The sequence below is a fragment of the Coturnix japonica genome, chromosome 17, assembly GCF_054131305.1.
Source record: "Coturnix japonica strain WE chromosome 17, WE-NBRP24, whole genome shotgun sequence".
Lineage (NCBI taxonomy): Eukaryota > Metazoa > Chordata > Aves > Galliformes > Phasianidae > Coturnix > Coturnix japonica.
In genome coordinates this window covers 13,362,980-13,389,003 of record NC_140679.1, presented here as the reverse complement: position 1 = coordinate 13,389,003, position 26,024 = coordinate 13,362,980, and the positions used below count along the sequence as shown (strand labels likewise).

General features: G+C 54.2%; 3 protein-coding genes across 5 annotated transcripts; all 3 read left to right on the top strand.

Moving 5' to 3' along the window:
- Positions 1-99: 99 nt before the first annotated feature.
- On the top strand, positions 100-10,446 carry GMEB1 (glucocorticoid modulatory element binding protein 1). The gene is made up of 10 exons (XM_015883719.3): positions 100-230; positions 1,520-1,731; positions 2,664-2,746; positions 3,401-3,525; positions 4,443-4,546; positions 4,925-5,079; positions 5,541-5,669; positions 6,317-6,454; positions 7,486-7,608; positions 8,493-10,446. Exons 2-10 carry the CDS (start codon positions 1,604-1,606, stop codon positions 9,197-9,199), a joined length of 1,692 nt encoding a protein of 563 aa, XP_015739205.1. The 5' UTR covers positions 100-230; positions 1,520-1,603; the 3' UTR covers positions 9,200-10,446.
- Positions 10,447-11,776: 1,330 nt separating this feature from the next.
- Positions 11,777-22,193, top strand: YTHDF2 (YTH N6-methyladenosine RNA binding protein F2). Its single transcript, XM_015883696.3, has 5 exons — positions 11,777-12,069; positions 12,283-12,307; positions 12,516-12,595; positions 15,569-17,155; positions 21,134-22,193. The coding sequence occupies exons 1-5, from the start codon at positions 12,043-12,045 to the stop codon at positions 21,155-21,157; spliced, it is 1,743 nt and encodes a 580-aa protein (XP_015739182.1). The 5' UTR covers positions 11,777-12,042; the 3' UTR covers positions 21,158-22,193.
- Positions 22,194-23,683: 1,490 nt separating this feature from the next.
- Positions 23,684-25,447, top strand: LOC107324031 (uncharacterized). Of its 3 annotated transcripts, XM_015883698.3 has the most exons (6): positions 23,684-23,830; positions 23,936-24,004; positions 24,095-24,214; positions 24,390-24,494; positions 24,881-24,987; positions 25,209-25,447. In XM_015883698.3, the coding sequence occupies exons 1-6, from the start codon at positions 23,758-23,760 to the stop codon at positions 25,365-25,367; spliced, it is 633 nt and encodes a 210-aa protein (XP_015739184.2). In that variant the 5' UTR covers positions 23,684-23,757; the 3' UTR covers positions 25,368-25,447. The 3 variants fall into 3 exon arrangements, with proteins under 3 accessions (XP_015739184.2, XP_015739185.2, XP_085374199.1); XM_015883699.3 differs by lacking the exon at positions 24,095-24,214; XM_085518073.1 differs by lacking the exon at positions 24,390-24,494.
- The last annotated feature ends 577 nt before the right edge of the window (positions 25,448-26,024 follow it).

Here is a 26,024-nt window from a genome sequence, read left to right as displayed (position 1 = left end):
TGGCTATCCTCAACGCCACTCAGACTGAGCAGCGCGTGTATCCCGCCAGCAGGGGGCGCTCGAGAGCATCGCGCGTCTCAATGCGACGCGGCCCCTTTAAGACAGGCGGCGGCCGGAAGTGCTGGCGGCCGAGGCCGCGGCGCTCATTGCGCATGCTCCGCTCTGCCCGGCCCCGCTTCCCCCACCCCTCCCCCCCTCCGCTCTCATCCCCCGGTCTCGGGCTCACGGCGGTAAGGGCCGAGCGGCGGCGGCGCTACGGGAGCCGGGAGGGGACAAACGGCGGCGGGGCGACGGGACGGGGCGGGGCGGGGGGGGGCGTGCGTGGCGCCGTACGTGCCGCCGCCGGCGAGAGGGCGGGCAGCGCTGCACTGCGGGGGGGTGAAGGGGGGGGGGTGCGGCATTGCGTCCGACCGGGGGGGGGAGAGGGAACGGGGGGGGGAGAACACGCCCCTCCCACGGGCCGACACGCCCCGATCGGTCCGATCGGTGCCCCCCCCCCTGCACCCACCCATAATGGGCATGGAGCGGGGGGCAGCGGTGTTGGGATGGGATGGGGGTCATTGGGAGGATACGGTGTGGGTGTGGGGGGCTATGGGCTGTGAGACCCCCACACACATCCCCATCGCAGCCATTGGGTGGGCTGAGTGATGAGGGAGGGTCCCACCCGGCCCTGAATGAGATGGGGGACACAGGGATGCGGCCACGGCTGCTCTCATAGCGTGGCATTGAGCTGTATGGGATGCTGATGGGTTTAGGGCCGTATAGGGTTTGGTCCCATGTGTCCCCTGTGGTATTGGGGGCAGCCGGGCATTGGTCGTGTGCATTAGACCCAGCACAGAGCTGCTCCCACTGCAACAAAACCACGGCTGCTCTCATACCGTGGCATTGAGCTGCATGGGATGCTGATGGGTTTAAGGCCGTATAGGGTTTGGCCCCGTGTGGCCCCCGTGGTATTGGGGGCAGCCAGGCATTGGCCATGGGCATTGGACCCAGCCAGGTGTACAAGACCGAGCTGCTCCCACTGCTCTCATAGCGTGGCATTGAGCTGCATGGGATGCTGATGGGTTTAGGGCCATATAGGGTTTGGCCCCGTGGTATTGGGGCGCTCTGGGGGGGAGCCAGGCATTGGCTGTGTGCATTAGACCCAGCCAGGTGTACAGCACAGAGCTGCCCCCACTGCAACAAAACCACCTTTGTGCTTTGCTACGAAGCGGCCTTAAAAGCACAGCCAACACTGCTCCAAACCCCAATCAGGGCAGCACAATCAGGGGCTGTCCCAGCAGATCCAATGGGGGCTCAGAGCATCCCTGTTGTGGGATCTTTGCTTTGGTTGCCACCTGATTGCATGGGATGCTCCCAGCGGTGCTGCTCGACTTGTGTGTTCATTGACAGGCACCTGCTGGCTCTGGTGGTGAATTTCAAATGCCTGCTTCCATCCTTCAGGCTGCTCCGCCAACCGTGTGCTGCAGTGGGAAAGGGGGATGATGCTTACGGGGTTCTTTTCCCCCTTGGCACACAGGCTGCGGTGCACGGGAGGCTGCTGCAGTCCAGCTCCCCCCCCCCCCCTTCTGCTTGCCCCCCTCTCTTGGGCTTCATGTGAGAGATGGCGAATGCCGAAGTGAGCGTCCCGGTGGGTGATGTGGTGGTTGTACCAAGTGACGGTAACGAAGGGGAGAACCCGGAGGATACCAAAACCCAAGTGATCCTTCAGCTCCAGCCGGTGCAGCAGGGGTGAGTCAGGCACTGGGGTGATGGGGTGGGTTAGGGGGCTGTGTGTTGTGGGGGGGGGATGGCTGCAACTGGATGTGTTTTCCAGCTCTGTGCCAATACGGAGGGGAATAAACCATCTGCAGCCTCACCAGGCTTAACTCTAAAAGGGCTTTTGTGTGCGAGCACTGCGGAGCCTCACAGGGCTGAAGTCGTCCTGCTGCAAGGTGCCATCCCTGCATATTGCAGCTGCGTGGCTTTGGGAGCAGGGAGTGAACGTGGGGCAGCCCAGCCCCGTGTGTGTCCCTTCCTTGTCACCTTTTCTCAGCCCCAGGTGGGGTTTTGCAGCATTGCAGTTGGTTTATGTGGTGGGCTTTGGCCCGTTGTGTTCAAATCTGCATGCACCTCTGTGCTGGTTTGTTATTGGTACTCTCAAATGCAATGATGCCAGGGTGTTGGGGTGGTGAAATCTTGCAGCACTCTAAAGCAGCTCCCACCAGTATCTTCCTATAGGATTGGAAATACACCAGCTCTGGTTTTTATTTGCAGAGCAGGGTTTGCTGTGGGGCTGACAACAGCACTGTGTGATCAGCAAGGGGAAGTCAGCGATGCTACAGAATGTCACACAGGGTTGGAAGGGAAATCCTGGGCCATTGAGCTCCTCTTCCTGTTGTTGTGGTAACTGCTTGTGGCAGGAATCAAAAGGAAAAGGCCGAGGGAAGCGTCCTGCAGGGCTGTGTCGGTGGTGCTGGCAATGCCTGTGTCAGTCCCTGGGATTGTTATAGTGCCTTTGTGCCAAGAAATGACTGGGATTGGAACTGCATCAAGCCTAAAATGCACGTCCCTCGAGGAAAGAAACGAGCCAGATTTTAAGCCCAGCGCCACGAATCTTAATTTTCCACGAATCTGAAGTTTCCATGATTTGAATGGCTTGTTTATCAATGCTCTTCCAACAGGATTTACCAGGAGGGCTCAGAGGCGAGCGCTGCTGTTGTGGCCGTGGAAACACACACCATACACAAACTAGAGGAAGGGATCGGTGAGTGGCTGCGTGGCGTGGGCACAGTCCCTGCTCTGCAGGGCTGAGTGGGTGTCCCTGCTTTGTGGGGCGTCCCTCTGGCTCTGCCCCTGCAGATGATGTTCCCCAGGCTCTTGCTGTGGATGCGGGTGCAGGGTCTGGGCGTGCTCTGGGATAAGAGAGCTGTTATTGCTTGGGCTTGGAGCTGAGATCCTGGCTATCATGCAGTGCGTGGTAAGGGCTCCCATGGGGTCCTGGGGAGCCAAGATTTTGCTGTAGCCTTGATGTGCAGACACTAGCAGCTGGGATGAGGCCTATCAGGGTAGCGGCTGTATCTGCACTGTGCTCTGCTTGCTGTGCTATGCAGAACAAATACCTGTACGGGTTTGGGTTGAGCATTCCAAAGAGCTGAGGCTGGCTGTGTGTGCTCCCTGCCCTCCTAAGGAAGAGTGGGCAAAGCCTCCTGTCCATAAGAGCTGGATCTTCACTGGTGTTCTGCTTCCTGTGTACCTGGGGCTCTTTTGGCACTGTTATCTGACAGAGAGCTTCTGATGAGCAAATAGCTGATATCTCTGCTATAGACACCAGAGCTCTGAGAAATCTGTGTGTGCTTCAACACCTGTGGGCTTTCAGCTCTCAATATATGGGGTTTCATTTGTTCCTTTCTTCCCTTAGACCCCAGCACCATTGAAACAAACGAGGAAATTGAGATTGCTTATCCCATCACCTGCGGGGAGAGCAAAGCCATCCTGCTCTGGAAGAAGTTCGTCTGTCCAGGAATTAATGTCAAGTGTGTAAAGGTAATGGAGGTTTTGCAGCAGATCCCTTCTCTGCTCTCCAGGTCTGGCACTGAATCTCTATAGCACTTCCTTACTGTTTGTGTTTCATCTGAGCCTTAGAGCTGAGCGACTTTACCTTTGCATTGTGCTGGATTGTCAGTGCTGGAGTTGTTTTTAGTGTGAGGAGGAGGGGAAGAATGGGTTGAGGGGTGAAGGCCCCATTCACTTCATATTTCTTGGCTACTGCTTAAAGCAGAGTTGTATTTGGCTCTCATTGAGGGACTTGGAGCTGAAGGCAGGAATGTGTAGTGAGATCTGCCAGATCTGCCTTGTTTCTTTCCCTTGGTGTCCTGATACTCCACTCCTGTCAGCTCCTCAGTTGCAGGCTGCACCAAGAAGAGGAATCGTGCTGTTACCTTTTCCCATTCAACAGTGTGCTCATATAACAGCTGATGCACTGAGGCTGAGTCACAGGGCTCTGCAGTGAGAGCACTCCAGGGCTGACCCTCACCAGGAGCTCAGGTGCTGGAGCAGGATGGAACAGATGCCCAAATGGATCCCTGTGAATACCAAGTGTCTGCTGGTCGATTTGATTTCACAGGATGCTCCCATAACGATCTCTGAGATGACTGTACAGTCTCACAGAAGGAGACCGTTTGGTTCATGCTCTGTTACAAAAGCCTGCAGGGCTGTTCCTGGCTAGGGCTGTGTGGTTTGAATGCCAATGACTGGCAGGCTGTCCTCACAAACATATCCATGCTGGAGTTTGATCATTGATGTGCTTAGGCATTCAAAGCTGGTAAGAAATTGAAAGCAGCTTCTCCTTCTGAGTAGAAGTAAGGGCTTAGGTGAGCTGGGCTGGCTGTGGTTGTGTCCCCACAGTTTTCTGAAGCAATGCTACCTTGTGTTTGCTGAACCTTTCTTTATCTCATTGTCAGTTCAATGACCAACTGATCAGCCCGAAGCATTTTGTTCACCTGGCTGGGAAGTCTACCCTAAAGGACTGGAAGAGGGCTATCCGTCTCGGAGGAATCATGCTGAGGTATCTGACTTGCTCACCACTGTGATCAATGCAGGATCCCAAGCAGGCATTATGTCAGATCTCCTGGGGGCTCCTGTTCCCTGCCCAGCACCTCTAGGGGAGAGATCTTGGTCTATAGGGGAGGATTCTTCAACCTGAGCAGTAACAGCCACACCTGGGGGAAGGAACTGGGGGTGTGAAGGGGGTGGCCCATAGCTGGGGATGCGTGTGAAGCTTGGGGTTGGTTTGTGCATACCTGAAACCTCCACAGTGTTGTGTGGAAGAATGGCACAGGACTCCCCTTTCTCCGTCTTTCCCATGGTCAAAGTGAAATACTCCCTTTCATCTCCAGGCTGAGCCCCTTTAGCTGAGTCTCATTCTCTCCCATTCCCTGCACAGGAAAATGATGGACTCGGGACAGATTGACTTCTACCAGCATGACAAGGTTTGCACCAACACATGCCGAAGCACCAAGTTTGATCTCCTGATCAGCAGCGCCAGAGCACCGATGCCGGGGCAGCAGAGCGTGGTGCAGACCCCCACCTCAGCTGATGGTAGGGCTTATAACAAAGGCATGGCATGGGCTAACACTAATGACTCCATGCATGCTGAGCTCAGGAGCAGCCTGTTCCACGTCACCTGGAGATCAGCATCCTAAGAGATAAGGGCATGTCTGAAGTGCATTGCACTCCGTTGGTGATGCAGAAGGAGAAAGGTAGCTGGGCTGAGGCTTGTTCCCTACCTCTGTTCTGATCCCTTTCTCCTTTAATACTAAAGCTCCAGTTTGTTTTTTGGAAGGCATGTGGTTTTCCCTTCAGAAGCCAGAGCCTTTCACAGTTGTACTTCCAATGAGAAACAGCATTACTTGCTTGTAGCTGATTTGTTTGAAAGAGGCCAGGCAGAACCAGCCTGGCCATGAAAGTGAAAAAGAGCCTGAGATGGGTAGTGGGGTGGAAAGCCAAGCAGGGATTCTGGGCTGGTGCTGCAGAGAGGGCTGACGTTGGCTGTCTGGCAGGGAGCATCACCCAGATCGCACTGTCAGAGGAAAGCATGGAGGAGGGGATCGAGTGGAACTCTGCTCTGACAGCTGCTGTCACCATGGCCACTGAGGAGGGCATGAAGAAGGACACGGATGAGATCTCAGGTAAGCTCTGGCTGCTCCTGGGGTGTTTTCTCTCCCTCTGCTCGTGTTTTGAAGATGGAAATCCTGGAAATGAGGAGAGCTGAGGTAGTGCCGGAGCTGTCCCACTGCCCCTTGGCCATCCCAGGATTTCCCAGGGTCCTACCACTTGCAGACAGTGTGGAACTTCAGCCTCGACCTTGGGGGCTGATCCCTCAGATCAGCTGCTACCGGTTACAGTGAGGATTGTAGAGTTCTTGTTCATTTGGAGGATGTCTGCCAGCCTGGAGCTAGACTGAAACCATCAGTGAGCAGAGTCTTGTCAGTACCCTGTCAGCCCTCATGACTGTGCTTCTCTGGCTGCAGCACTTTGCTTTCCCTCTCAGGATCAGTACAGAAGCTGAGGAGGGATTTCCTCAAAGGTTTTAAGCTCTGCATCTTGGGAAGATGAATAGAAGCAATGAAATGTTGCCTTGGAGCTCTTGGTGCTGCTTGAAACCTTGTTAGCAAGTTGCTTCCTGGATCTGTCCACCCCAAATGATCAAATTAGAAGTCATTTTATAAAGTTATTCTTGCCCAAAAGCTCACTGCCCACGTTATAGCTTTAATGTTGTCCTGTGGGGAAATGTCCAATGCTTGTACGTTTGACTTCTGCCTTCTCTCTGTGCCAGAGGACACGCTGATGTTCTGGAAGGGAATAGCTGATGTGGGGTTGATGGAGGAGGTTGTGTGCAACATCCAGAAGGAGATAGAAGAAGTGCTGAGAGGCGTCCAGCAGAGGTTGGGGCAGTCTCCCTTCCAGATGACAGGTAGGTGATGAGCCAGAGCCTCCATCGTGGGGATGGGTGCTCAAAAGGGAAAAAGTGAGAAGAGTCCAGCCATGGCGTGGTGTTGAGTTGGGATGGGGGGTTCCCTCCTGCTGGCTGAGCTCTGCAAGCTGAGCCTGAGCGTGGTCTCAGCCTGCCCAACCATGAGGTGCATTCATTTACCCCACTGTGAGGCAGAAGGACTCAACGTGCTCCATGGGATGACTGTCCTCATCTCCAGTTCCTCGTTAAAGCCTGCCTAGATGTGCTGCTTGGTCTGGAGTTACTCAAACACTTTTCTCCATGACAGTGTGAACTTAAACATATCTCACTGTCTTACTTCTCGTTCTGTCCTCACTTGTTTTGGGGCTGAACCTGATGAGGGAACTGATCCAGGTTAAAAATAGCTTCCCTCCCCTTTTGAGGCTTATTTCTGACTTGGATCCATTCCCTAATCCAGTTCAGCTCATGGCCCTGTGAGCACAGGGTTGACAGCACAGCTTGTTGATGCTCTAGGAGAACACCCATGCCACCTCAAACTTTGTTTTACTTGGGGTGTTTTTTGCTTCTCATGTAGCTTTGGGCTGGTAGATTTTTGTGTCTGGTAGGTGGCAGCTTTTGGAAGCTGCGAGTGATTGAAGTCAGCGGATTATAATAGAAATTTTGCACAGCTTTTGGTGGAGCTGGCACATGAGTGACACCATCAGCTGCATGGGGTGATGGTTTGTAGGTGGAGATCTGGTTTGTATCTGTGTGACTGCAAATTGTGCTTTCATTTTGCAGCAGTTTTGAGCTGCTTGGGTGACACATCTCTTTCATTTTCATTACCATGTGAATGAGTGTATTTAGCCCTTGGATGTCTGAAGGATGAAGGAGATGGGTCTGCCCTTGTCAGCCAGCGCATGTGGAAGAACAGAAGTGGTTTTATAAAAAGCAGCAGAAAAAATCTTGCTCACAGCATCTTTTGAGTTCCTGCCTGAGGCCTGAGGCCCCCTGTGGGATTAGGCACTCACTGCCCTGCACTTTCCTTGCAGATGCTGCAGTTTTGAACAACGTTGCTCACACGTTTGGCCTGATGGACACAGTCAAGAAGGTTCTGGACAACAGGAAAAACCAGACAGAGCAAGGAGAAGAGCAGTTTCTTTACACGCTTGCAGGTAGAGTCAGTGCCCTGGCTTCTCATCCTCTTGCCACCCTTGGGAACCAATGTGACCTTTCCTCAACATAACACCTAATAAACCCCATTTGGGTTCTTGTTCAATCCATGTAGCCCTCAAACAGATGTACCCCAACCCCTTTCCATCGTATAGCTTGAGTGGAACTTCTTGTATCCTTTCTTAGGAGAGACCAGGTGCTCTGGGCATTCAGCAGCCCAAAGTAGGGGCCGTGCCCTTTGCTGCAGCATGATCTGATTCAGCTGGCATTAGCAGATAGGTGCTGCTGCTGGCTGCAGTCATCTGAGCTGCTGGCAGTGCAGTGCTGCACCCAAGCTAATAAAACTCTTTGTATGGTGCTGAGCTGTCTGCTTGTCTCGGCGTGGAGCTATCTGGTGTCTCACATGGTTTCCCCTGAGCTGAAGCCAATAACCTGACCTGGATTCCCCAGAGCTGCTTGGTGGATGTGTCTCCCTCCTGTCTGTGTCCTGTAGGACCTGTTCTTATCTGGGGTGTCCTACTCCCCTACTGCCCTGGATAAATGAGATTAGTGTGCTGCTTTTGGCTTCCAGTGTTGACACAGATGAGAGTTGAGGAGGATGTCTGAGCTGACCCAGGCAGCTCTCTGCTCTTTGTTCCAGGTGCAGGGCTTGGCTTCTGGGGGGCCCCGCTGTGCCCAGTCACCAGTTCCTGCTGCCTGGAGGGGATGTCCATTCCCTGGGGGTGGGTTTCCCCTGGGGGCTTGTCCTTTTGGCAGTGGAGTAGCTGAGTGCTGTGTAGCAATGCCTGCTCCTCCTTGGGTCAGGCTGGCTGTTGGTAGAGGCACTGGGAGCACTCACAGCCTGCTGCTCCCAGCCCCACTCACCACTTAGCTGTTCTCTTTGCAGACCTGGAACGGCAGCTGGAAGAGCAGAAGAAACTCGCCAAGGACCAGAAGGCCAAGTCCCAAACCATCCAGAACGTGGTGCTGATGCCCGTCAGTGCTCCCAAACCCCCCAAACGACCCCGCCTGCAGCGCCCAGCCTCTGCCACCGTCCTCAGCCCCTCGACCCCCATCCAGCAGCCTCAGTTCACGGTCATCTCACCCATCGCCATCGCTCCTGTGGGCCAGCAGTTCTCAGTGGGCAACATCCCAGTGGCGACCATCAGCCAAGGCTCCAGCCCGGTGACTGTCCACACTTTGCCTTCAGGCTCTCAGCTCTTCCGATACGCCACCGTGGTGTCCTCCTCTAAAACCAGCTCCTCCGACACCGTCACCCTCCACCCGTCCTCCAGCCTGGCGCTGCTGAGCTCTGCTGCCATGCAGGATGGAGGCGCCTTGGCCAACGTGGCGGCCGTGGTCAACCCTGTTGAACTGGTGGCCATGGAATCAGGCCTCACCTCCACCATCCAGGCCGTGGAGGGCACCTCCGATGATGGGCAGACCATCATTGAGATCGACCCGGCGCCCGACCCCGAGGCGGATGCGGATGAATCAGAGGGTAAAGCTGTGATCCTGGAGACAGAGCTGAGGACTGAGGAGAAAGTGGTGGGAGACGTGGAGGACCACCAGCACCACGTGCATAACGTGGAGATCGTGGTTTTGGAGGACTGAGTGGGAAAGGAGTGCATCAGTTGGGAACCCCTTTTATTTTGGGCTTTTTTTTTGTTGTTCAGCATACTTTCCAGCCACCCCATTTGTTTCCATGGATATTTTCACTGTACTGTATATATATTATATATATATTATATATATAGTTTTTTTTAAGAAACAAACAAACAAAAAAGCTGGAGAAACTCGTGAGACCTGGAAAAGGCTCCTGCCTCTGCAGAGCAACTGAACTATGACTGCCTGCTTGTAGGGTCGTGGAGAGACTGGATCTCTGCTGCAAACCCCACTGGGAGGGATGGGACGGGGCTCTCAGTGCTGGGAGGTGCTTCTGCCCCGATGGTTCCATGGCAGAGAGACAATCCAAAGTGCTGGTGGCACAGTGGGAAGGGATGGCACAGGTACCTCATTTGTGTTCTTATTTTTGCCCAGGGAAGGGATTTCTTTTGGACTCTTCACTGTCACCTCAGCTGGGATTTTTTTATTATCATTATTATAATTATTATTATTATTGTTTTTGCTTGGGGGGGGGGGAAGAAGACAGGGATCCTGACTCGGCTGTGTTTTCCTCCACACACGTTGTTTTTATATCTCTGGGGTTTTTGTATTTCTTTGCTTTCCCTTCCCATGCCCACATCAACCAGCTGCAAAGCCCCGGCCCCATTCTAGGGCTGCACTCCTCTCCCCTCCAGCACTTCTCCCCTTCCCCTCTCCCCGCCTGGCTCAACTCGGTGCTGCAAAAAAAAACCCCACAGCTCGGAGATTTTCGGATCGCTTCACTTGCTTCAAAGGCGAAAAAAAGAACAAGTCGAGCTTGAAACCGCAGCCTCCCCGCTCCCATAGGGGTGTGCAAAGCATGTCGCGCTATCGCTTTCCAGGAGCTCCGGATCGGTTCGGTTCGGTTCGGATCGAGGAGGGGCGATCCCGTTTACACTGCGTGCTGGGGCTGCTCCGTGTGCTTGTGGCTACACGTTTTGGTGGTTTTATTTTGGTATTCTTTTGGTTTTCTTCCTATAATCTCTGCTGCAGGATTAAGAGCGTTGTGCATCGCCGGGGGTCCCTCCTTCCTCATCCTCTAAGCAGAAAGCAAAGGGGAGAGCTGGAGGATGGGGGGGAAGAGTTGGAGGGGGGGCTGCTTGGGTGTAAATGTGAATGAAGCAAAACAACAGCGAAGGAAACACACCTGGGGGGGGAGGGGGGAGGAGGAAGATGTTGTTTGGCTATTTTTTTGCATTAAAAGGAAAAAAACTGAACTGGGCTCGGGTGGTTTGTTTGGAGTCTGCTCTTAACAGAGCTACAGGGGCAGATCCTCGGGTTATGGGGGGGTTATTTGTGTTCCTCCGTGGTGCTGCAGGGCCCCCACCTGGCAGGAGGGCTGCAGGCTCTGTGTGTGCTGCAATCCCATCGCTGTGGCTGCATTGCTGCACTGAGTTTGCACCCCCTAACCCTGCACCAAGTCCCCCCATCACTGCCTTCCTTTCCTTCCTTTGAGTCGCTGCAGGAGCAGAGCTGAGGGCGTTGGGTTGGGAGCAACCCCTGCACATTATGGAGTAGAGATGGGGTGTAAGCGGAGCTCGGTGGATTTAAATCATAGTGTGATGGATGGCTGGATATGAGAGGGGTGTTTAGGTTGGATGTTAGGGGGAAGTTCTTCACTAGGAGAGTGGTGAGGCCCTGGAACAGGCTGCACAGGGAGGTTGTGGATGCCCCGTCCTTGGAGGTGTTCAAGGCCAGGTTGGACGGGGCCATGGGCAACCTGATCTATGGGGTCTCTATGGGGATCTGTGGGGTCTCTATGGGGATCTATGGGGTCTGTGGGGTCTCTATGGGGATCTATGGTGTCTCTATGGGGATCTATGGGGTCTCCATGGGGATCTGTGGGGTCTCTATGGGGATCTATGGGGTCTGTGGGGTCTCTATGGGGATCTATGGTGTCTCTATGGGGATCTATGGGGTCTCTGTGAGGATCTATGGGGTCTGTGGGGTCTCTATGGGGATCTATGGGGTCTGTGGGGTCTCTATGGGGATCTATGGAGTCTATGGGGTCTCTGTGGGAATCTATGGGTTCTATGGGGTCTCTAGGGGGGGTCTATGGGGTCTTTATTGGGGTCTATGGGGTCTCTATGGGCATCTGTGAAGTATCTATTGGGTCTATGGGGTCTCTGGGGATCTATGGGGTCTCTATGGGGGTCTATGGGGTCTCTATTGGGATCTATGGGGTCTATATGGTCTCTATTGGGATCTATGGGGTCTCTATGGGGGTCTATGGGGTCTCTATTGGGATCTATGGGGTCTATATGGTCTCTATTGGGATCTATGGGGTCTCTATGGGGATCTATGGGCTCTATGAGGTCTCTATGGGGATCTGTCGGGTCTCCTGGGCAACCTGATGTAGTAAATGTGTATGTTTTATGGCCCTGCCAGGCAGGGGGTTGGAACTCCATGATCCTTGAGGTCCCTTCCAGCCCGGCTCATTCTGTGTGTCCCTTTATGATCGCCTGCATTTCCCCGCCCATCCACACGGGGGCGCTGTGTCCATCCTCCTCCCGCCCGTCATGCGCCGCGCCCGTCCGTCCCCCCCCCGCCATTGTGCCTGTGAGCGCGGCGCGCGCGCGGTGCCGCGTGACGGCCGGGAGCGTGTGGGCGCGAGGCGGCGGGCCTGGACCATAGACGCGGGCCGGAAGGAAAGACGAGGGGAGCGGGCTAGAGCGTCACCCAGACCAGGCAGCCGCCGCGGGCGAGTCGGAGTCCGCCAAGCAGCCGCACCGCGCCGCGCCCGCTCCCGGACAAAGCCGTCACCGCCGCCCCGCCCCGCCACACCCCGGGAGCAGCCGCTCCGCCAAGGAGCCATGTCGGCCAGCAGCCTCCTGGAGCAGGTACCGACCGCACGGAGCTGCCTCCACACACCCCACGGCCTCCCTATGGCGGCTCCGGGCCTGGCCCGCTAGGCGAGGCCGCGGCTGGGGCCTAGTGTGGGGCCGGGCCTCCCTCCCTTCTCTCCCTTCTCTCCCCGGGCCCTTCCGTCGTGCTGCCCCTCCCCTCACTCACTCACCGCTCTCCCTTCTCTTTCCATGCTGCCGCCTCCGCAGAGACCCAAAGGCCAAGGCAACAAAGGTGAGAGATGGGGCCGGGTGGGTGCTGAGAATGAGGGCCCCGTGTAGGAGAACGCGAATAAAGCTGCGTTAAAAAGCACCGGCAAAGTGCTCACGGGGAGAGTTGGAGCGTGTTCAGCGCCGGGTGGTGGCACAGGAGGAGGAGGAGGAGGTCGAGGTCGTGTTGCAGCTTGTTGAGCGCTTCCTAATGCAGTTCATCTCTTCCTTAGTGCAAAACGGGGCCGTGCATCAGAAGGATGGGTTGAACGACGACGACTTCGAGCCCTACTTGAGCCCTCAGGCCCGGCCGGTGAGTGAGCTCGAGCTCTATCCCTGCTCATTGCACTCTGCTGCTTGCCAGCCTCATCGCCTCCTGTTTGTGTCCCTGTGCTTCTCCCAGCAAAAAGCTGCACTTGTGCGTGAGGGCTGGAGCTTTTTGTGTCTTCCTTTTTGGGGTTTCCTACGGTTGAGGTTCAGTTCGCTGTCAGCTGGCTTGAAATTACTACTTCTAGTCTTTCAGTTGTGTTGCTTTGGCTTTGTTTCTTTGCTCTTTGTGCACCTCATTGCTTCACGAGGTGCAGCTGTGCTTTGGAGGCATCTGGAAGGTGCTGTCTGTGCTCTTCTGTCTCTGCTAAGGAAACTGAAAATGCATGGCATGGGGTTTTCTGCATTTCTCACCCCCCAAAAAAAGCCCCAGTGCACTCTTGTCATAAGGGCTGATGGGATTTCCTTAGGACTTCAGCTTGAAGTTGAGCTGGAGAGTTTATGAGCAGCTCCCGCAAGTCAGGCTTCCAGATACTTTTCACTTGTTGTTTGAGATTAGCTCCATTGTGAACTGCTCTGTCTCATGAGCAGTAGGAGAGTGACACATAACAGATGGAGTTCAGCTGATTAGATGGTACAAGTAAGCACTACAGATAAACATCAGCAGTAGGGCTGAAGCAGTTCATTCTCTTGGCTCCTTTCCCCTTTGCTGTTGTGACTGGTAAAACAAAAAATAAGCTGTTTTGTGTCCCCCCCCCTTCTGCATTTGTTAATCACTTTCACTAGTCAGTGTATCATTTCAGATGCCCATGATTCATGTTTTGTTGGAACACGAGGGCAGGTTTCTGTCTCAGTTAAATACTCAACAGGTATTTTCCTCACTTGTGCTCTGTAAGGACCTGTTAGCTGTTGCACAACCTTGGGCATTCCACCTGTCTGTTAAGTAACTCTGCTGTATTTAGCTCCCTAAGAGAAGTTACAAGCCTGAATTTGAGTTGCACGGTTGTGAGTTGTGACTTCGCCTCCTCTTTTCTCCTTGCACTGCATTGCCTGTTTCTCTCATATCTCCCTTGGTGAGCAGAAAACAAAAAGCTGGGGTTGGGTTTGGATCGTGATGGGAGCTGCTGAGCACACAAGCCACCAGGCTGTGATGGAGCAGTGTCACACATGCACCTTCCTGGCAATGGGAGCTAAGGCTCTGCATTAAATACAGCCAGCTGTTGCAGAGTGGTGCAGGTGATTTCAGAGCTGCTACCTGAGCTGTCCACACACACACAGGGTGAGCACCTTGTAAAGCTTCTTGGCTCTTTGTTGGAGAGCTGCTATTTCAGGCGTGACTCTTAGCTTGTCAGCCTGGTAAGAACACACAGCAATGTGATTCTAAAGCTCAGGTACGCAGTGATTCCTTGGCTCCAGGTGGCTTTAAACCCTCCTTGTCTGAGGTGCAGATGCAGAGGAATGTGAGGAATTAACTGCACAAGAAGTCGTAATGAAGAGAATTAAAAGGTTTATTTGCATAGCAATCAGTGTCTTAGTGCGAGTGCAGTGCGGCAGGGCCAGGTGTGCTTGATAGCAAAGCATAGCTACAGAAATTGGAAACTAAAACTGGACCCTGAGTAAGAGTTAATTGTTTTATTAATGAGCTTTTGTACCATCTTCTCTGGGCAAACAAAAGCTGCAGTAGCTCTGAACTTAATGCACCCACGCCATGGAGCAGTGCAGCAAGTTTCCCAGTGTTTCATGCAATGAACCAAACAGTGTTAGTGTAATTCCTGCTGGTTTTGTAGAAGGGCTGAGACTGTCCCAGCCCGGAACCTGTTGCTTTTGTTTAACTCAGTGGAAGGTGAAGAGGCAAAACTGCTAATTCTAGAGGAGGCCAGAGCCATCTTGAGAGCCTCCATAGACTTCAGCATGGCGTGAAGTCCTCTGGGAGCTGTGCTTGGCACACGAAAACATGATTCAACAAAAAATGGAGCAGAGCCTGCTGCAATTCAGGCTCTTAAATGGGAACCCAAGCTGACTTTTCATCTCATCTGCATTGGGTTGGCATGTAAGCTGCTGTGTAGCACAAGGCTGTCTGCACACAGGTTCACGTTACTGGATGATAATGTCCATTAGCGTGGCTTGAACGGCTCCCTGGGGGGACGTTGGTTTGAATACTGAATGACAGATGTTTTTCATGTAAGTGAACCTTAGTCATGGCTGAGAGTTTCCTAATTGTAAAATTAACCATTTGTTTTTGTAACCTGAAGGCTATTTGGGTGTTAAAAGGGAGACCAAAGCATGGAGCAGCTTTCTCCTGCTCCAAAGCCTGCTTTGCTGTGTCCCTGTGCTACAAAGGGCTCCCAGTGCAGCACTACTGACTGCTCCCTGCTTCCAGGTGTTTTTGAGTGTGTGCTCGCAGCTGCTGTTCTGAGGATGAGGCATTAAATCCTGCTTTGTTTGCAAGTTCTTGGGTATTTGGAGCTCTCAAATTGTAGGTTGTCAGGATAAAGCTGTTTTCTTGGGTAGGATGTGTAAGGAAGGGGCTTGTGCAGTGAGGGATGGTTGTGATTTTGGCAGTGCAGTACCACTGGACCTTTGCCCTTCCCCACCTCCTTCCTCCAAACCTTTCATCAAACACACAGCAAAATAAGCCCTGAGATGTGCGTTACCCAGGTGAGAAAAACCTTCTTAGATAGAGAGAGGAAAAGCAGAAGCTGATATCCGTATGTGAGGTAAGGTGCTGTTCCCAGAGCTGAGCAGGAGCTCCTGTGCAGCCTGGTGTGCAGACTGTATCGTGATTGGGACACTATGCTCTGATCACAGTGTGAGGAGCATGCTGAGACTTCGTGCTTAATACTGGGGGCAATGAAGCAGTTTTGGTAGCACCCCTAGCAGCAGAGGTGCTTGAGGGCCTGGACTGTTTGTGGGCTCAGCCCCAGGGTGGGGAGGCTGGGGCGTGGGCAGCCCTTAGTCCTGGTCCCTTCCCACTTGTTCTCCTCATCCTCGCTGTTCAGTGCTTGTTTTTCTTTTGCAGAACAATGCATACACTGCAATGTCCGATTCCTACTTACCAAACTACTACAGTCCCTCCATTGGATTCTCCTACTCGCTGGGTGAGGCTGCCTGGTCCACAGGGGGTGATCCCCCCATGCCCTACCTAACCTCTTACGGACAGCTGAGCAACGGGGAGCCTCACTTCCTCCCAGATGCCATGTTTGGGCAGCCAGGGGCCCTTGGCAGCACTCCATTCCTCGGGCAGCACGGCTTTAACTTCTTTCCAAGCGGGATTGACTTTTCAGCTTGGGGAAATAACAGTTCTCAGGGACAATCCACTCAAAGCTCTGGCTACAGCAGCAACTACGCCTATGCCCCCAGTTCTCTGGGGGGGGCCATGATCGATGGACAGTCCGCTTTTGCCAGTGAGACTCTCAACAAGGCTCCGGGGATGAACACCATAGACCAAGGGATGGCAGCCCTGAAGCTGGGCAGCACGGACGTGGCCAGCAACGTCCCCAAGGTTGTCGGGTCGGCTGTCGGGAGCGGATCCATTACCAGCAACATGGTGGCTTCTAACAGCTTGCCTCCAGCCACCATCGCTCCCCCAAAGCCGACGTCCTGGGCTGACATTGCTAGCAAGCCAGCGAAGCAGCAGCCCAAACTGAAGACCAAGAACGGCATCGCAGGTTCGAGTCTTCCCCCGCCTCCAATCAAACACAACATGGATATAGGAACTTGGGATAACAAAGGGCCGGTGGCGAAAGCCCCCTCGCAGACCTTAGTGCAGAACATGGCCCAGCAGCCCCCCCAGGCCTCCCCGCAGCCCGTGGCTCAGCAGATGACCAGCAGCCCACCCGTGGCCCAGGCTCCCAGCGGGCAGCAGTCCCAACCTCTGCCCCCACCACCACCACAGCCCACCCCGCTGCCCGTCCCGCAGCCAGCAGCTCAGCCCACACGTTGGGTTGCGCCCCGCAACCGCGGCAGCGGCTTCGGCCAGAACGGCACGGAGGGCAATGGGGTGGGAGCAGCACAGCCCAGCGCTGGGACGGCTCCTTCGGAACCACACCCGGTGCTGGAGAAGTTGAGGTCCATCAACAACTACAACCCCAAGGATTTTGACTGGAACCCAAAGCACGGCCGGGTTTTCATCATTAAGAGTTACTCTGAGGACGATATCCACCGTTCCATTAAATACAACATCTGGTGCAGTACAGAGCACGGTAACAAGAGACTGGATGCTGCCTATCGCTCCATGAATGGGAAAGGCCCCGTTTACTTACTGTTCAGTGTCAACGGTAGCGGTCACTTCTGTGGAGTAGCAGAAATGAAATCTGCTGTGGACTATAACACGTGTGCGGGTGTGTGGTCCCAGGACAAGTGGAAGGGACGTTTTGATGTCAGGTGGATTTTTGTCAAGGACGTTCCCAACAGCCAACTGCGGCACATCCGCCTAGAGAACAACGAGAATAAACCAGTGACCAACTCCAGGGACACTCAGGAGGTGCCTCTGGAAAAGGCTAAGCAGGTGTTGAAAATCATTGCCACCTACAAGCACACCACCTCCATCTTTGATGACTTCTCACACTATGAGAAACGCCAGGAAGAGGAGGAAACTGTTAAAAAGGTAACATGTGTGTGTGTGTGTGGTGGTCCCATGGGCTGGTGGGTGGGTTTGGGGTTGGCTGTGTGCTGCTGTAGGGAACCTACACAAACAGGAGCCCCTTGTTGGGTGCTGCCAGAGCTGGGTGCCGTCCTGGTGGGCAGAGCTCATACCAGCTTGCACTCAGCAGCCCTCAGGTTGCTGTAAACCCAGACTTCTCAGTGTGCTGTATTCAGTTCTATACTGTGGGCAGCCCCTGGTTCAGTGTGACTTAAAGAGATCAGTGGGGGCTCTGGGCAATGGCTGAGAAACAGAGCTGGGCTCTGACAAGCTGATCCACCCCCTACCTCGAGCAGGATCAGTGTGACAGATGTTTCCCACTGCTTGTAAAACCTTCAGGCACAGCAGTTCCTGTCCCTCCCCGAGCAATCTAGCCCTGTGCTTAATTATCCTTCCTGTTAGAAGGCTTTGTCTAATGCCCAACCTCAATCTCCCTCGCAGCAATTTAAGTCTGTGACTGCTCGTGCTCCCCTCTGGATGCAGAGCAGGTCATTCTGTTCCTCCTGGCAGTGAGTTGCTTGTAGCCATACCCTGAGCTGGGCTGGGTCCCATCAGAGCCCGCTGTCACCCTCTGTTTGTTCACTGGAGGGCTGAAAATTGTGCCCGAACTCGGTGACCATTCAAACTACCTGCACCTGACCCCCTCTGCTGTTTTATTGTGGCCATAACAGTAATTACCAATTAACACGAGCGCAGCTTTCTGGGAGCTGCCCAAGTTTCCTGATCACCTCCTTAGTTTCAGCAATGGGGAATTTTCCACGCAGCGGTTGAGGGATGGAGTCAGGAGCTGAGCTCACCTCAACAGCTCAATTCTTACCTTTTATAATGTAGTTTACATGGAACATTGTGTGCACAAGCAGTGCCACTGAAGGCAGTCGTGTGTTGCAGCTGATACTCAAGTATCTATGGTAATCTGCAGGGGAAGAATACACTGCAAAGTGTGCAGAGGGAACGTTCTCTTTCTGTTTTAAATGCAATCTTGATCTCTGTGTGACCTCACGCTGTTTCCAGCCTGTCCTGAAGTGGTGATTTCTCCTTTATCTGCTGAGGTTTTGAATGCAATCAGAAACGTGCTCTGTGTGGGATGCTGTAGGGAGTGGGACTTGTGTATCTGACAGCAGGGGGGGTGAGAAAGGGGCAGATCCCAACAAGGGGAGAAACACTGAAGGTGGAAGGAGAGGGGGATGAATACAATGAAAATAGTGAATGGAAATGGGAGAGAAGAAGGAAGAGTAACAGAATGGGAGAGACATGGGGGGAGGAATGAGGCAGATGGGTGATCTTGGCCTGGAAATGGGTAAGATAGGAAAAGAAGCAACGCAGCGGTTCTCTTTAAGTGCAGAACACCTTTACTCATCTTTCCTGTTGTGTTTTGAAGGTGATGCTCAGCCTCTGTGGTGTGCTGAGGGTCAGCAGCAGGCACAGCGTCCCCATCCCTCCTTAATGTGCAGCACTGGACTCCGCAGAAGTTTTGAGTAGGAAAGCATTTATTCTCTCAAAGGAAACTTAGTCATGCATCTCTGGAATTCACAGGCAAGGAGGGATTCTTGTAGATAGACAAAGCAAGCGCCAGCTTTGCTGTTGACTCAGTGGTACATGCAGAGGGCCCCTGCCCTGTCACATCCGCCGGGGAGGAAATGAGTTGGACTTTCTTTCTGCTGCAGTTTGACCTCTTTGGTGGCTCTCTGACGTGGCCTTGGGGATGGCTGGAGTCTCTCGCTGCTGTTTGGTGGCTTCATTGAGAAGCAGCCTAGTGAGTGCTGCAGCCTTAGGATGGTGGTGATGCATTTGTGTCCTGCATTCCTGTCCCTTGAAGCTGAAACGTCTCAGGGTTTGGCTTGTTTGGAACTTAGTCTGCTTTGCAGTTTGGTTCCTTGTTGCTGCCCAGGCAGATGGACGAGCTCTTGTGAAAGTCTGGGAACTCCTGAATGTTCTTTTGTGCTTCTGACTGTGCGAGTCACTCCTTTAGAATGCCCAGAAATAGTTCCAAGAAATCACATGAGAAATATCTTGCTTAGCGTTGCTGCTGTTCCCTCTGGCCAGCAGAGGGAGGTTAAATGGCTCAGTGCTGAAAGCACTGCCGTCCTGTTGTCTCCACAGAGGCTGATCTCCAGTTCTTCCCACTGCTTTGCTCTACTAATTGCAGTTTTCTAAGAGGTTTGGCTGGTTTTGCTCAACCTGACGGAGCTGCTCACTGGTTTGATCCCAGCTGAAGGAACTTGGGGCTGCTGGAAGTTGCTGTGGGTAGAGCGTGGCACCGGTGCCTTCCTTGGGAGGGCTGCTTTATCCTTGTGAGACGTTTCCAAGCAGAGGGTAACACACCTTGTTTCTTCCATTTCAGTTGCAGGCCTCCTAAATCTCTCTGTCTGTGCCTGTTTGTTACAGCTCAGTAACAAAGGGCTTATTCCAGCAGTTCATTACTGCCTTCAGCTTCAGGTTGTCCTCCTTTTGGCCTCAGGATTGCAGCTCTGAGTTGCAGGATGCCCTGAGCCACCAAAGCACTGATTGCATTCGTTGTGAACAGACCAGTGACTTCAAGTGAAGATCTTTAACAAATAAAACAAGACCCCGTTCCTTCTTCAGCTGATTTGAACTGCACTTGTGGCTGGTAGATTCCCCAGGAACCACATGGAGGTTTTGGTTCTCAAGGATGGAGTGAGGAAGATGTCGTTTGCTGGTGGCTTTTATTGTAAGTGTGTTGAATAAGCTGCTGACACTGAGGTTAACAGCTGCTGACACAGGGGCTGTGCTTTGGGTTATTCCATTAGCAGAGGCTTCTCCATATGGAGTAACTTACCTTTGAAGCAGAGCATCGAGCAGCCGTGTCACTTAGTGGTCCTGGCCACTAAAACTCACTGCAAGTTCCTCCATTTCTTCACACGTGGCTGCTATTCCTATTAGCCTGCATGGCTTAGGACCATCAATAAACTTTCCTGCTCTCCTTATGACCATTTCAAACCACCAGTTCCACTGAAGCCCCTTAAGTTCCCATCTGTGCACAAGGTTCTGCACTCCTTAGCGCTGCACTTGTGTGCTTAATTCATTTATTCTGCCTTGAAACATGCAGGTGGGCTTCTGCCTTTTCCAAAGAGCCAAAGCGTTCTGCAGGAATATAATCACCTTTCTGAGAATTGGGTTTGTGCAATGCCAAGTGATGGTTAAGCAAGAACAGGCTCATCCTTTGCAATCAGTGTTGCTGGCAAGAGGGAGGATGAAGCTTTCTGGCTGCAACCAGAGCAATGCAGCTGATTTGATCCTCTTTCATAGGTGAGGCAGGGCCAGGGTGGAACTTTGTAGCTCTGATGTCTTTCTCATGCTGGCAGGAGGAAAACTTTGTGTTTGGTTTGTAAATCAGGGCTGGAGGCTGTTTGTGGAGCATAATAAAGTGATGCACGGGCTGTTGGCTGTGCCTCAGGCTGAGCCTGTTGGGAAAGGAAGGCTCTGCAGGGCAGCTCTGAGGCAATGGATGGCTGTGATATATGGCCAGGGCGGGTCTGAAGCCAGTCTTGGGAACAGGCCCATGGAAATGCTGTGTTACTCTGCTGTGTTGGGGTTGCATCCATTGTGGACGAGGATTGGGGAAGCAGAGCCATGGGCTGGCTGTGCTGTTGGGTGAGGCCTTGGTGCCAGTGTTGGCTGAGCTCAGCCCTTCACTGCTGGGATCATACAGACATGCATCATATAGTGATAGCAGGCAGGTTGTGCTGGGAAGGAGGCTGGTCCTAGTGAAGCTGGGAGCCACAGGCTGCATTATTCTGCCCTCTGATGGCCTTATGTCACCCCATCTACACTGCACTCTGCCATAGGAGCACTGTATTCCTGGAATGAATGGGGTGACCCCCGCCCACCCCACAGAACAGGGACGAGCAGCACCCATGGGTGAGCCCACTCCTCACACTGGGGACACCAACTAATGCCCTTGTCTCTTTTTTCCCCTTACAGGAACGCCAGGGCCGTGTCAAATAGAAGGGCTGGTCCTCCCCCAGAGACTGCAGCATCGCGCCCATCCTTCGGAGCAAGGAAAGCAAGAGCGAAAAACATATATATATGTACACATATATGTGTGTGTATGTATATATGTACATCCCAGAGAGAATTAGGACTTGGTTGGGGTTTTGTTTTGGGTTTATTTTTCTTAATTTCAATGACTTCAAAAGGAACCAAGAAGAAAAAGGACTCGGACGAGCTCAAGTTGGGGTTGGGGGGGGGGGAAAGAGCAAAGCATTGGAATTTCACAAGACATAGGATTTAAAGAGGGGGGAAAAAGGAGAAAATACAGGGAAAAAAAAGGCCCTTCTAGGTGATAGAGCATAGCTACGAACCGTTCCCTTTCCTTATGGCTTTGGTTGTGATTTCAGAGCACACGCTTTGGGTTTTGTCTTTTTTACTACGTGGGGTTTTTCTTTTGGATTTTAAGGCCCGTAAGTGGCGTTTCTGCCTTCGTTCCCCCCCCCCCCCTTCTCATTTTATAACCCCACCCCCTCACTCTATGCCTCCCCCCCCCCCTTTGCTTTGGATATTTGCACTTGGAACAACCCAATTGAGTGCAAAGCAGAGGGGTTTTGTTATCCCCCCACCCCAGCATGGGATAGGAGCACATGGGGGGGTTTGGGGGCCTAACAGTGAGCAGAGAGGTTCTGTTCTGGCTGCTGGTTCCCCTTTGGTTATTCAGAAGCACTCGGAGCCCACAGGGATGCTCTGATCCAGGGCTGCATCGCGAGGCTCACGGATGAGATTTGTGTTAATCGGATTGGAAAAGGTGAGAATGAAAGTAAAGCAAACCTTCCCGTTTTTGTTTACAGGAAAAAGAGGGAAAAAAAAAAAAAAAAAAAAGGTTTGGTTTTGTTTTTTAATTATTATTATTTTGGACAAAAATCTGTTGTAAGATGTGTAGTGAACGTTGTTCCTTCAGTTCTTGGGAAGCCAACGAGGAATGGGCGTTGCCTTTCTTTGCACCATTAATCACTTCTCAGTAATAAACGTGAGATCCTGTTGAGCATCACTGTGCTTTGCTGCTCCCTATTGTCCCCCCCTCACCATGGGGGTGAGGTGCAGCACCCATGGGTGCCATCCATCCCATTTTGGGGGTGGATTGGAGCAAAGCTGTGCTCGGTTCCATTGCTATTACAGCATCCGTGCATGGTTTGTCTTTGCAGGGCAGCAAAGAGGGAGTGCTCAGCATTGCTGCCCTGCTTCTGTGCAATGCTCTGCAGGGTTGTGCACTGCAAGGTCTTGCGTTGCTGTGTGTGGCTTTGCAGTGCAGGGCTGTGTGTTGCTTTGCATGGCTGTGCATTGCAATGCAGGGCTGTGCATTGTTTTGCATGGCTGTGCATTGCAGTGCAGGGCTGTGCGTTGCTTTGCACGGCTGTGCATTTAAATGCAGGGTTGTGTGTTGCTTTGTATGGCTGTGCATTGCAATGCAGGGCTGAGTGTTGCTTTGCATGGCTGTGCATTGCAATGCAGGGCTGAGTGTTGCTTTGCATGGCTGTGCATTGCAACGCAGGGCTGAGTGTTGCTTTGCATGGCTGTGCATTGCAACGCAGGGCTGAGTGTTGCTTTGCATGGCTGTGCATTGCAACGCAGGGCTGAGTGTTGCTTTGCATGGCTGTGCATTGCAACGCAGGGCTGAGTGTTGCTTTGCATGGCTGTGCATTGCAATGCAGGGCTGAGTGTTGCTTTGCATGGCTGTGCATTGCAATACAGGGCTGTGCATCACAGTGCAGGGTTGTGCAGGGTTATGCACTGCTCTATGGGGTTGTACATTGCTGTACATGGTTGTGCACCACTCTACTGCTCTGTGTGTCTGCATTGCCATGCACTGCTGTGCAAGGTAGTGTGTGGCTGTGCTCTGCTCTATGGGATTGTGCATGGTTTTATACCACTGTGCAATGCTGTGCAATGCTCTTTGAGCCTCCCCCACCTGCTTTGGGGCTGCAGAGCCCTGTGCTGATCTTTGGGGTCCCCTCTGTCCCCCCACCCTGGGGCCCAGGGGTCTCAATCAGCCCTGGGTGCATCCCCTTCCCATGGGGTGCTATGGGGCAGCTCCTTATGGCCAATGCTTTTAGCGTCTCCCAGCTGCACCCCAATGGTGTGGGGTCTGTGGGGACAGAGACCTCCAGGGACACATGGGGTGGGGGTCACAGCAGGACTCCCTGCCCTTCTCCCCCCATGTTTGGGGGGCTGGGGGCACCAGGTGCTGCCTTGGGCTCCAGGCCTGTCCTGCAGTGACCATTGGACTCATTAATGGTTGACAAAGGGTCCGGTTTGGGTCCACTGCCCCACACTGTGGGATCTCTGCTGTCTGTAGAGTTGTACCCCTGAACCAGGCATGAAAACCCCATTGTTTCCATAGGGAAGGAGGCCAGGCAGCCCCATCCCATACAGGACATGTTGTGTGCTGTGCCCAGCTCCATCCCCATGTCACACACCAGCCCTTTTTGTGGCCCCATGTGCTCACAGCTCCTGGCTCTGCCCGCAGTGCCCCCACTCCCCCCCAGTGCTCCCAGTGCCAGGGCTCAGCCCAGTCCAAAGTCACACTGGTGGCACTGTACAGCTGTGGGGGAGCCATGCCGGGTCCCCGTGCCCTCCCCAGCCCCACTGAGGCTCTGCCAGGCAGAACAGGGCGGCTGCAGGTGGAGGGTACCCAGAGGGTTCCATGGGGTTTGGGGGGATTTGGGATCTGGGACCCCCATGTAGAGGGGCTGTGACCCCTATGGGGGATCCCTGACCCCCGTCCCCATGCAGCCACCCACGCCGTCACCGGGAACCCCACGCTGCCTCCATTCCCCCCTCAGATGCAGACAGCGATTTTCGGTAAGTGCTGCCCCCAGACCCATATCTGAGACCCCCCCATGTGCCCTCTATGGGGTCACTCCATTGCCTTCCTTCACCCCCCCCCTCAAGGCATGGGCTGCTTCTGGGGAGCAGAGCGGCTCTTCTGGGAGATGCCGGGGGTCTTCTCCACCCAGGTGGGATACGCGGGGGGCTTCACCCCCAATCCCACCTATGAGGAAGTGCGCTCAGGTACCAGGGGGGGCTCTGTCCCCAAGATGTGCCCCTTTGATTTGGGTGTGGGGTTTGGGTGGGCAGGGGGGCTCTGGGGGGTGGGGAGGGGGGGCTATGGGGTTGGGGGGCTATGGGGTTGGGGGGCAGTGGGGTGGGGGGGCAGTGGGATGGAGGGGACTGAGTGTCCCTGCAGGGCGGACGGGGCACGCCGAGGTGGTGCGAGTGGTGTTCGACCCCCATAAGATCAGCTATGAGGAGCTGCTGAAGGCCTTCTGGGAGAACCATGACCCCACACAGGGTACGGGGATGGGGTGGGATGGGGTGAGATAGAATGGAGATTGGGATGAGATGGAAATGGGAACGAGGTGTGTTGGGATGGGAGGGAATAGGATGGGATGGGGTGGTGATGAGGATGGGACTTCAGCCCTAGTGGCATCTCTAGAGCCCTGGCCAGGCAAGTTCAACCCCAAACACCACACCAGCCCCATCTGGGCTCCATTGCATCCCCACCCCTCAGTGCTCACTGTGTGGGGCTCACATCAACCCATTTAGCAGCCTCTGCCTTCCCCGTGCCTCGCTTTCCCCATCTCCACCAGCACAAACTGAGGCCACACGGTGCCTGTCAGGGTCATTGGTGCCCCATAACCCCCCATAACCCCCCATAACCATAGTGCTGCCCCCCAGGGATGCAGCAGCAGGAGGACGTGGGCACCCAGTACCGCTCCATCATCCTCACACTGAGCCCCCAGCAGCAGGCAGCTGCACTGCGCAGCAGGGATGCTTACCAGCGGGTAGGTGGGACGTGGGGACCCCCCCAGGGATAGCAGACACCCCCTTGGGGGCAGCAGGACCCCCTTGGGGACATCGGGACCCTTCTCTGGGGACATCGGGACCCTTCTCTGGGGACACAGGCTGCCATCCCCTGTCTCAGGTGTGGGACAAAGCCACGCTATGGGGCAGTGGGATGGAGGGGGGGGTCTGTCCTGGTGTCCCCACCGTGGGGCTGTGGCAGGAGCTGAGCCAGCAGCACCGAGGGGGCATCACCACCAGCATCGAGCCGGCCCGTGACTTCTACTACGCCGAGGATCGGCACCAGCAATACCTGCACAAAGTGCCCGGCGGGTACTGCGGCCTGAAGGGCACCGGGGTCCCCTGCCCCATTGCACCCTGAAATCACTGTGCATCCCCTGTATCATGTCCCCACATCCCCACACTCCACACTGGGAAATTAAAGCTGCACCCACTTCATCACCCGGTCCTTTGCTGTCCCATGTGTGCCTGGGGGCGAGGAAACAGCGCTGGGGTGTCGGTGTGTGTGGAGCTCGGGGTGGGGGGAGGCATTAGGGCTGAATCTTTGGGGTCCCGTGGCCGTGGGTCCGTCTGTGGGGTTGGGTTCATTGGGGTGCAGTTCCGATGTTCACCACCAGGGGGCAGCACAAGCGCGGGGCTCGGAGCGGGTTTGGACGCGGGGGTCCCATCCCCATACAGGGGGGCGTGGGGCTGGGGGGGGGTGACACGCGTGTCCCCAACACCCGGAGCCGGTGGGGCTTAGAAAGGACGGGGGTGTCCTGAGCCGGGTGTGGGGGGTTGGCAATGAGTCCAACACGGGACAGCTGCTCAATATGACCCCAGAATAGGGGAGGGGAAGAAGGGGGGGAGAAGGGGGGGAGGCGATACCACCTTTTGTTTAGAAAGTGAAGTTCCCGGGTCAGTGGAGAATGAACAAGAAAACAAAGTAAAAGAGGAGAGAAAGCGAGGGCAGGTCGGCATCCGGCCCCGGCACCTGGGCTGCAGCTGCGGCACCGCGGGTGTGTGATGAGAGCTGAGA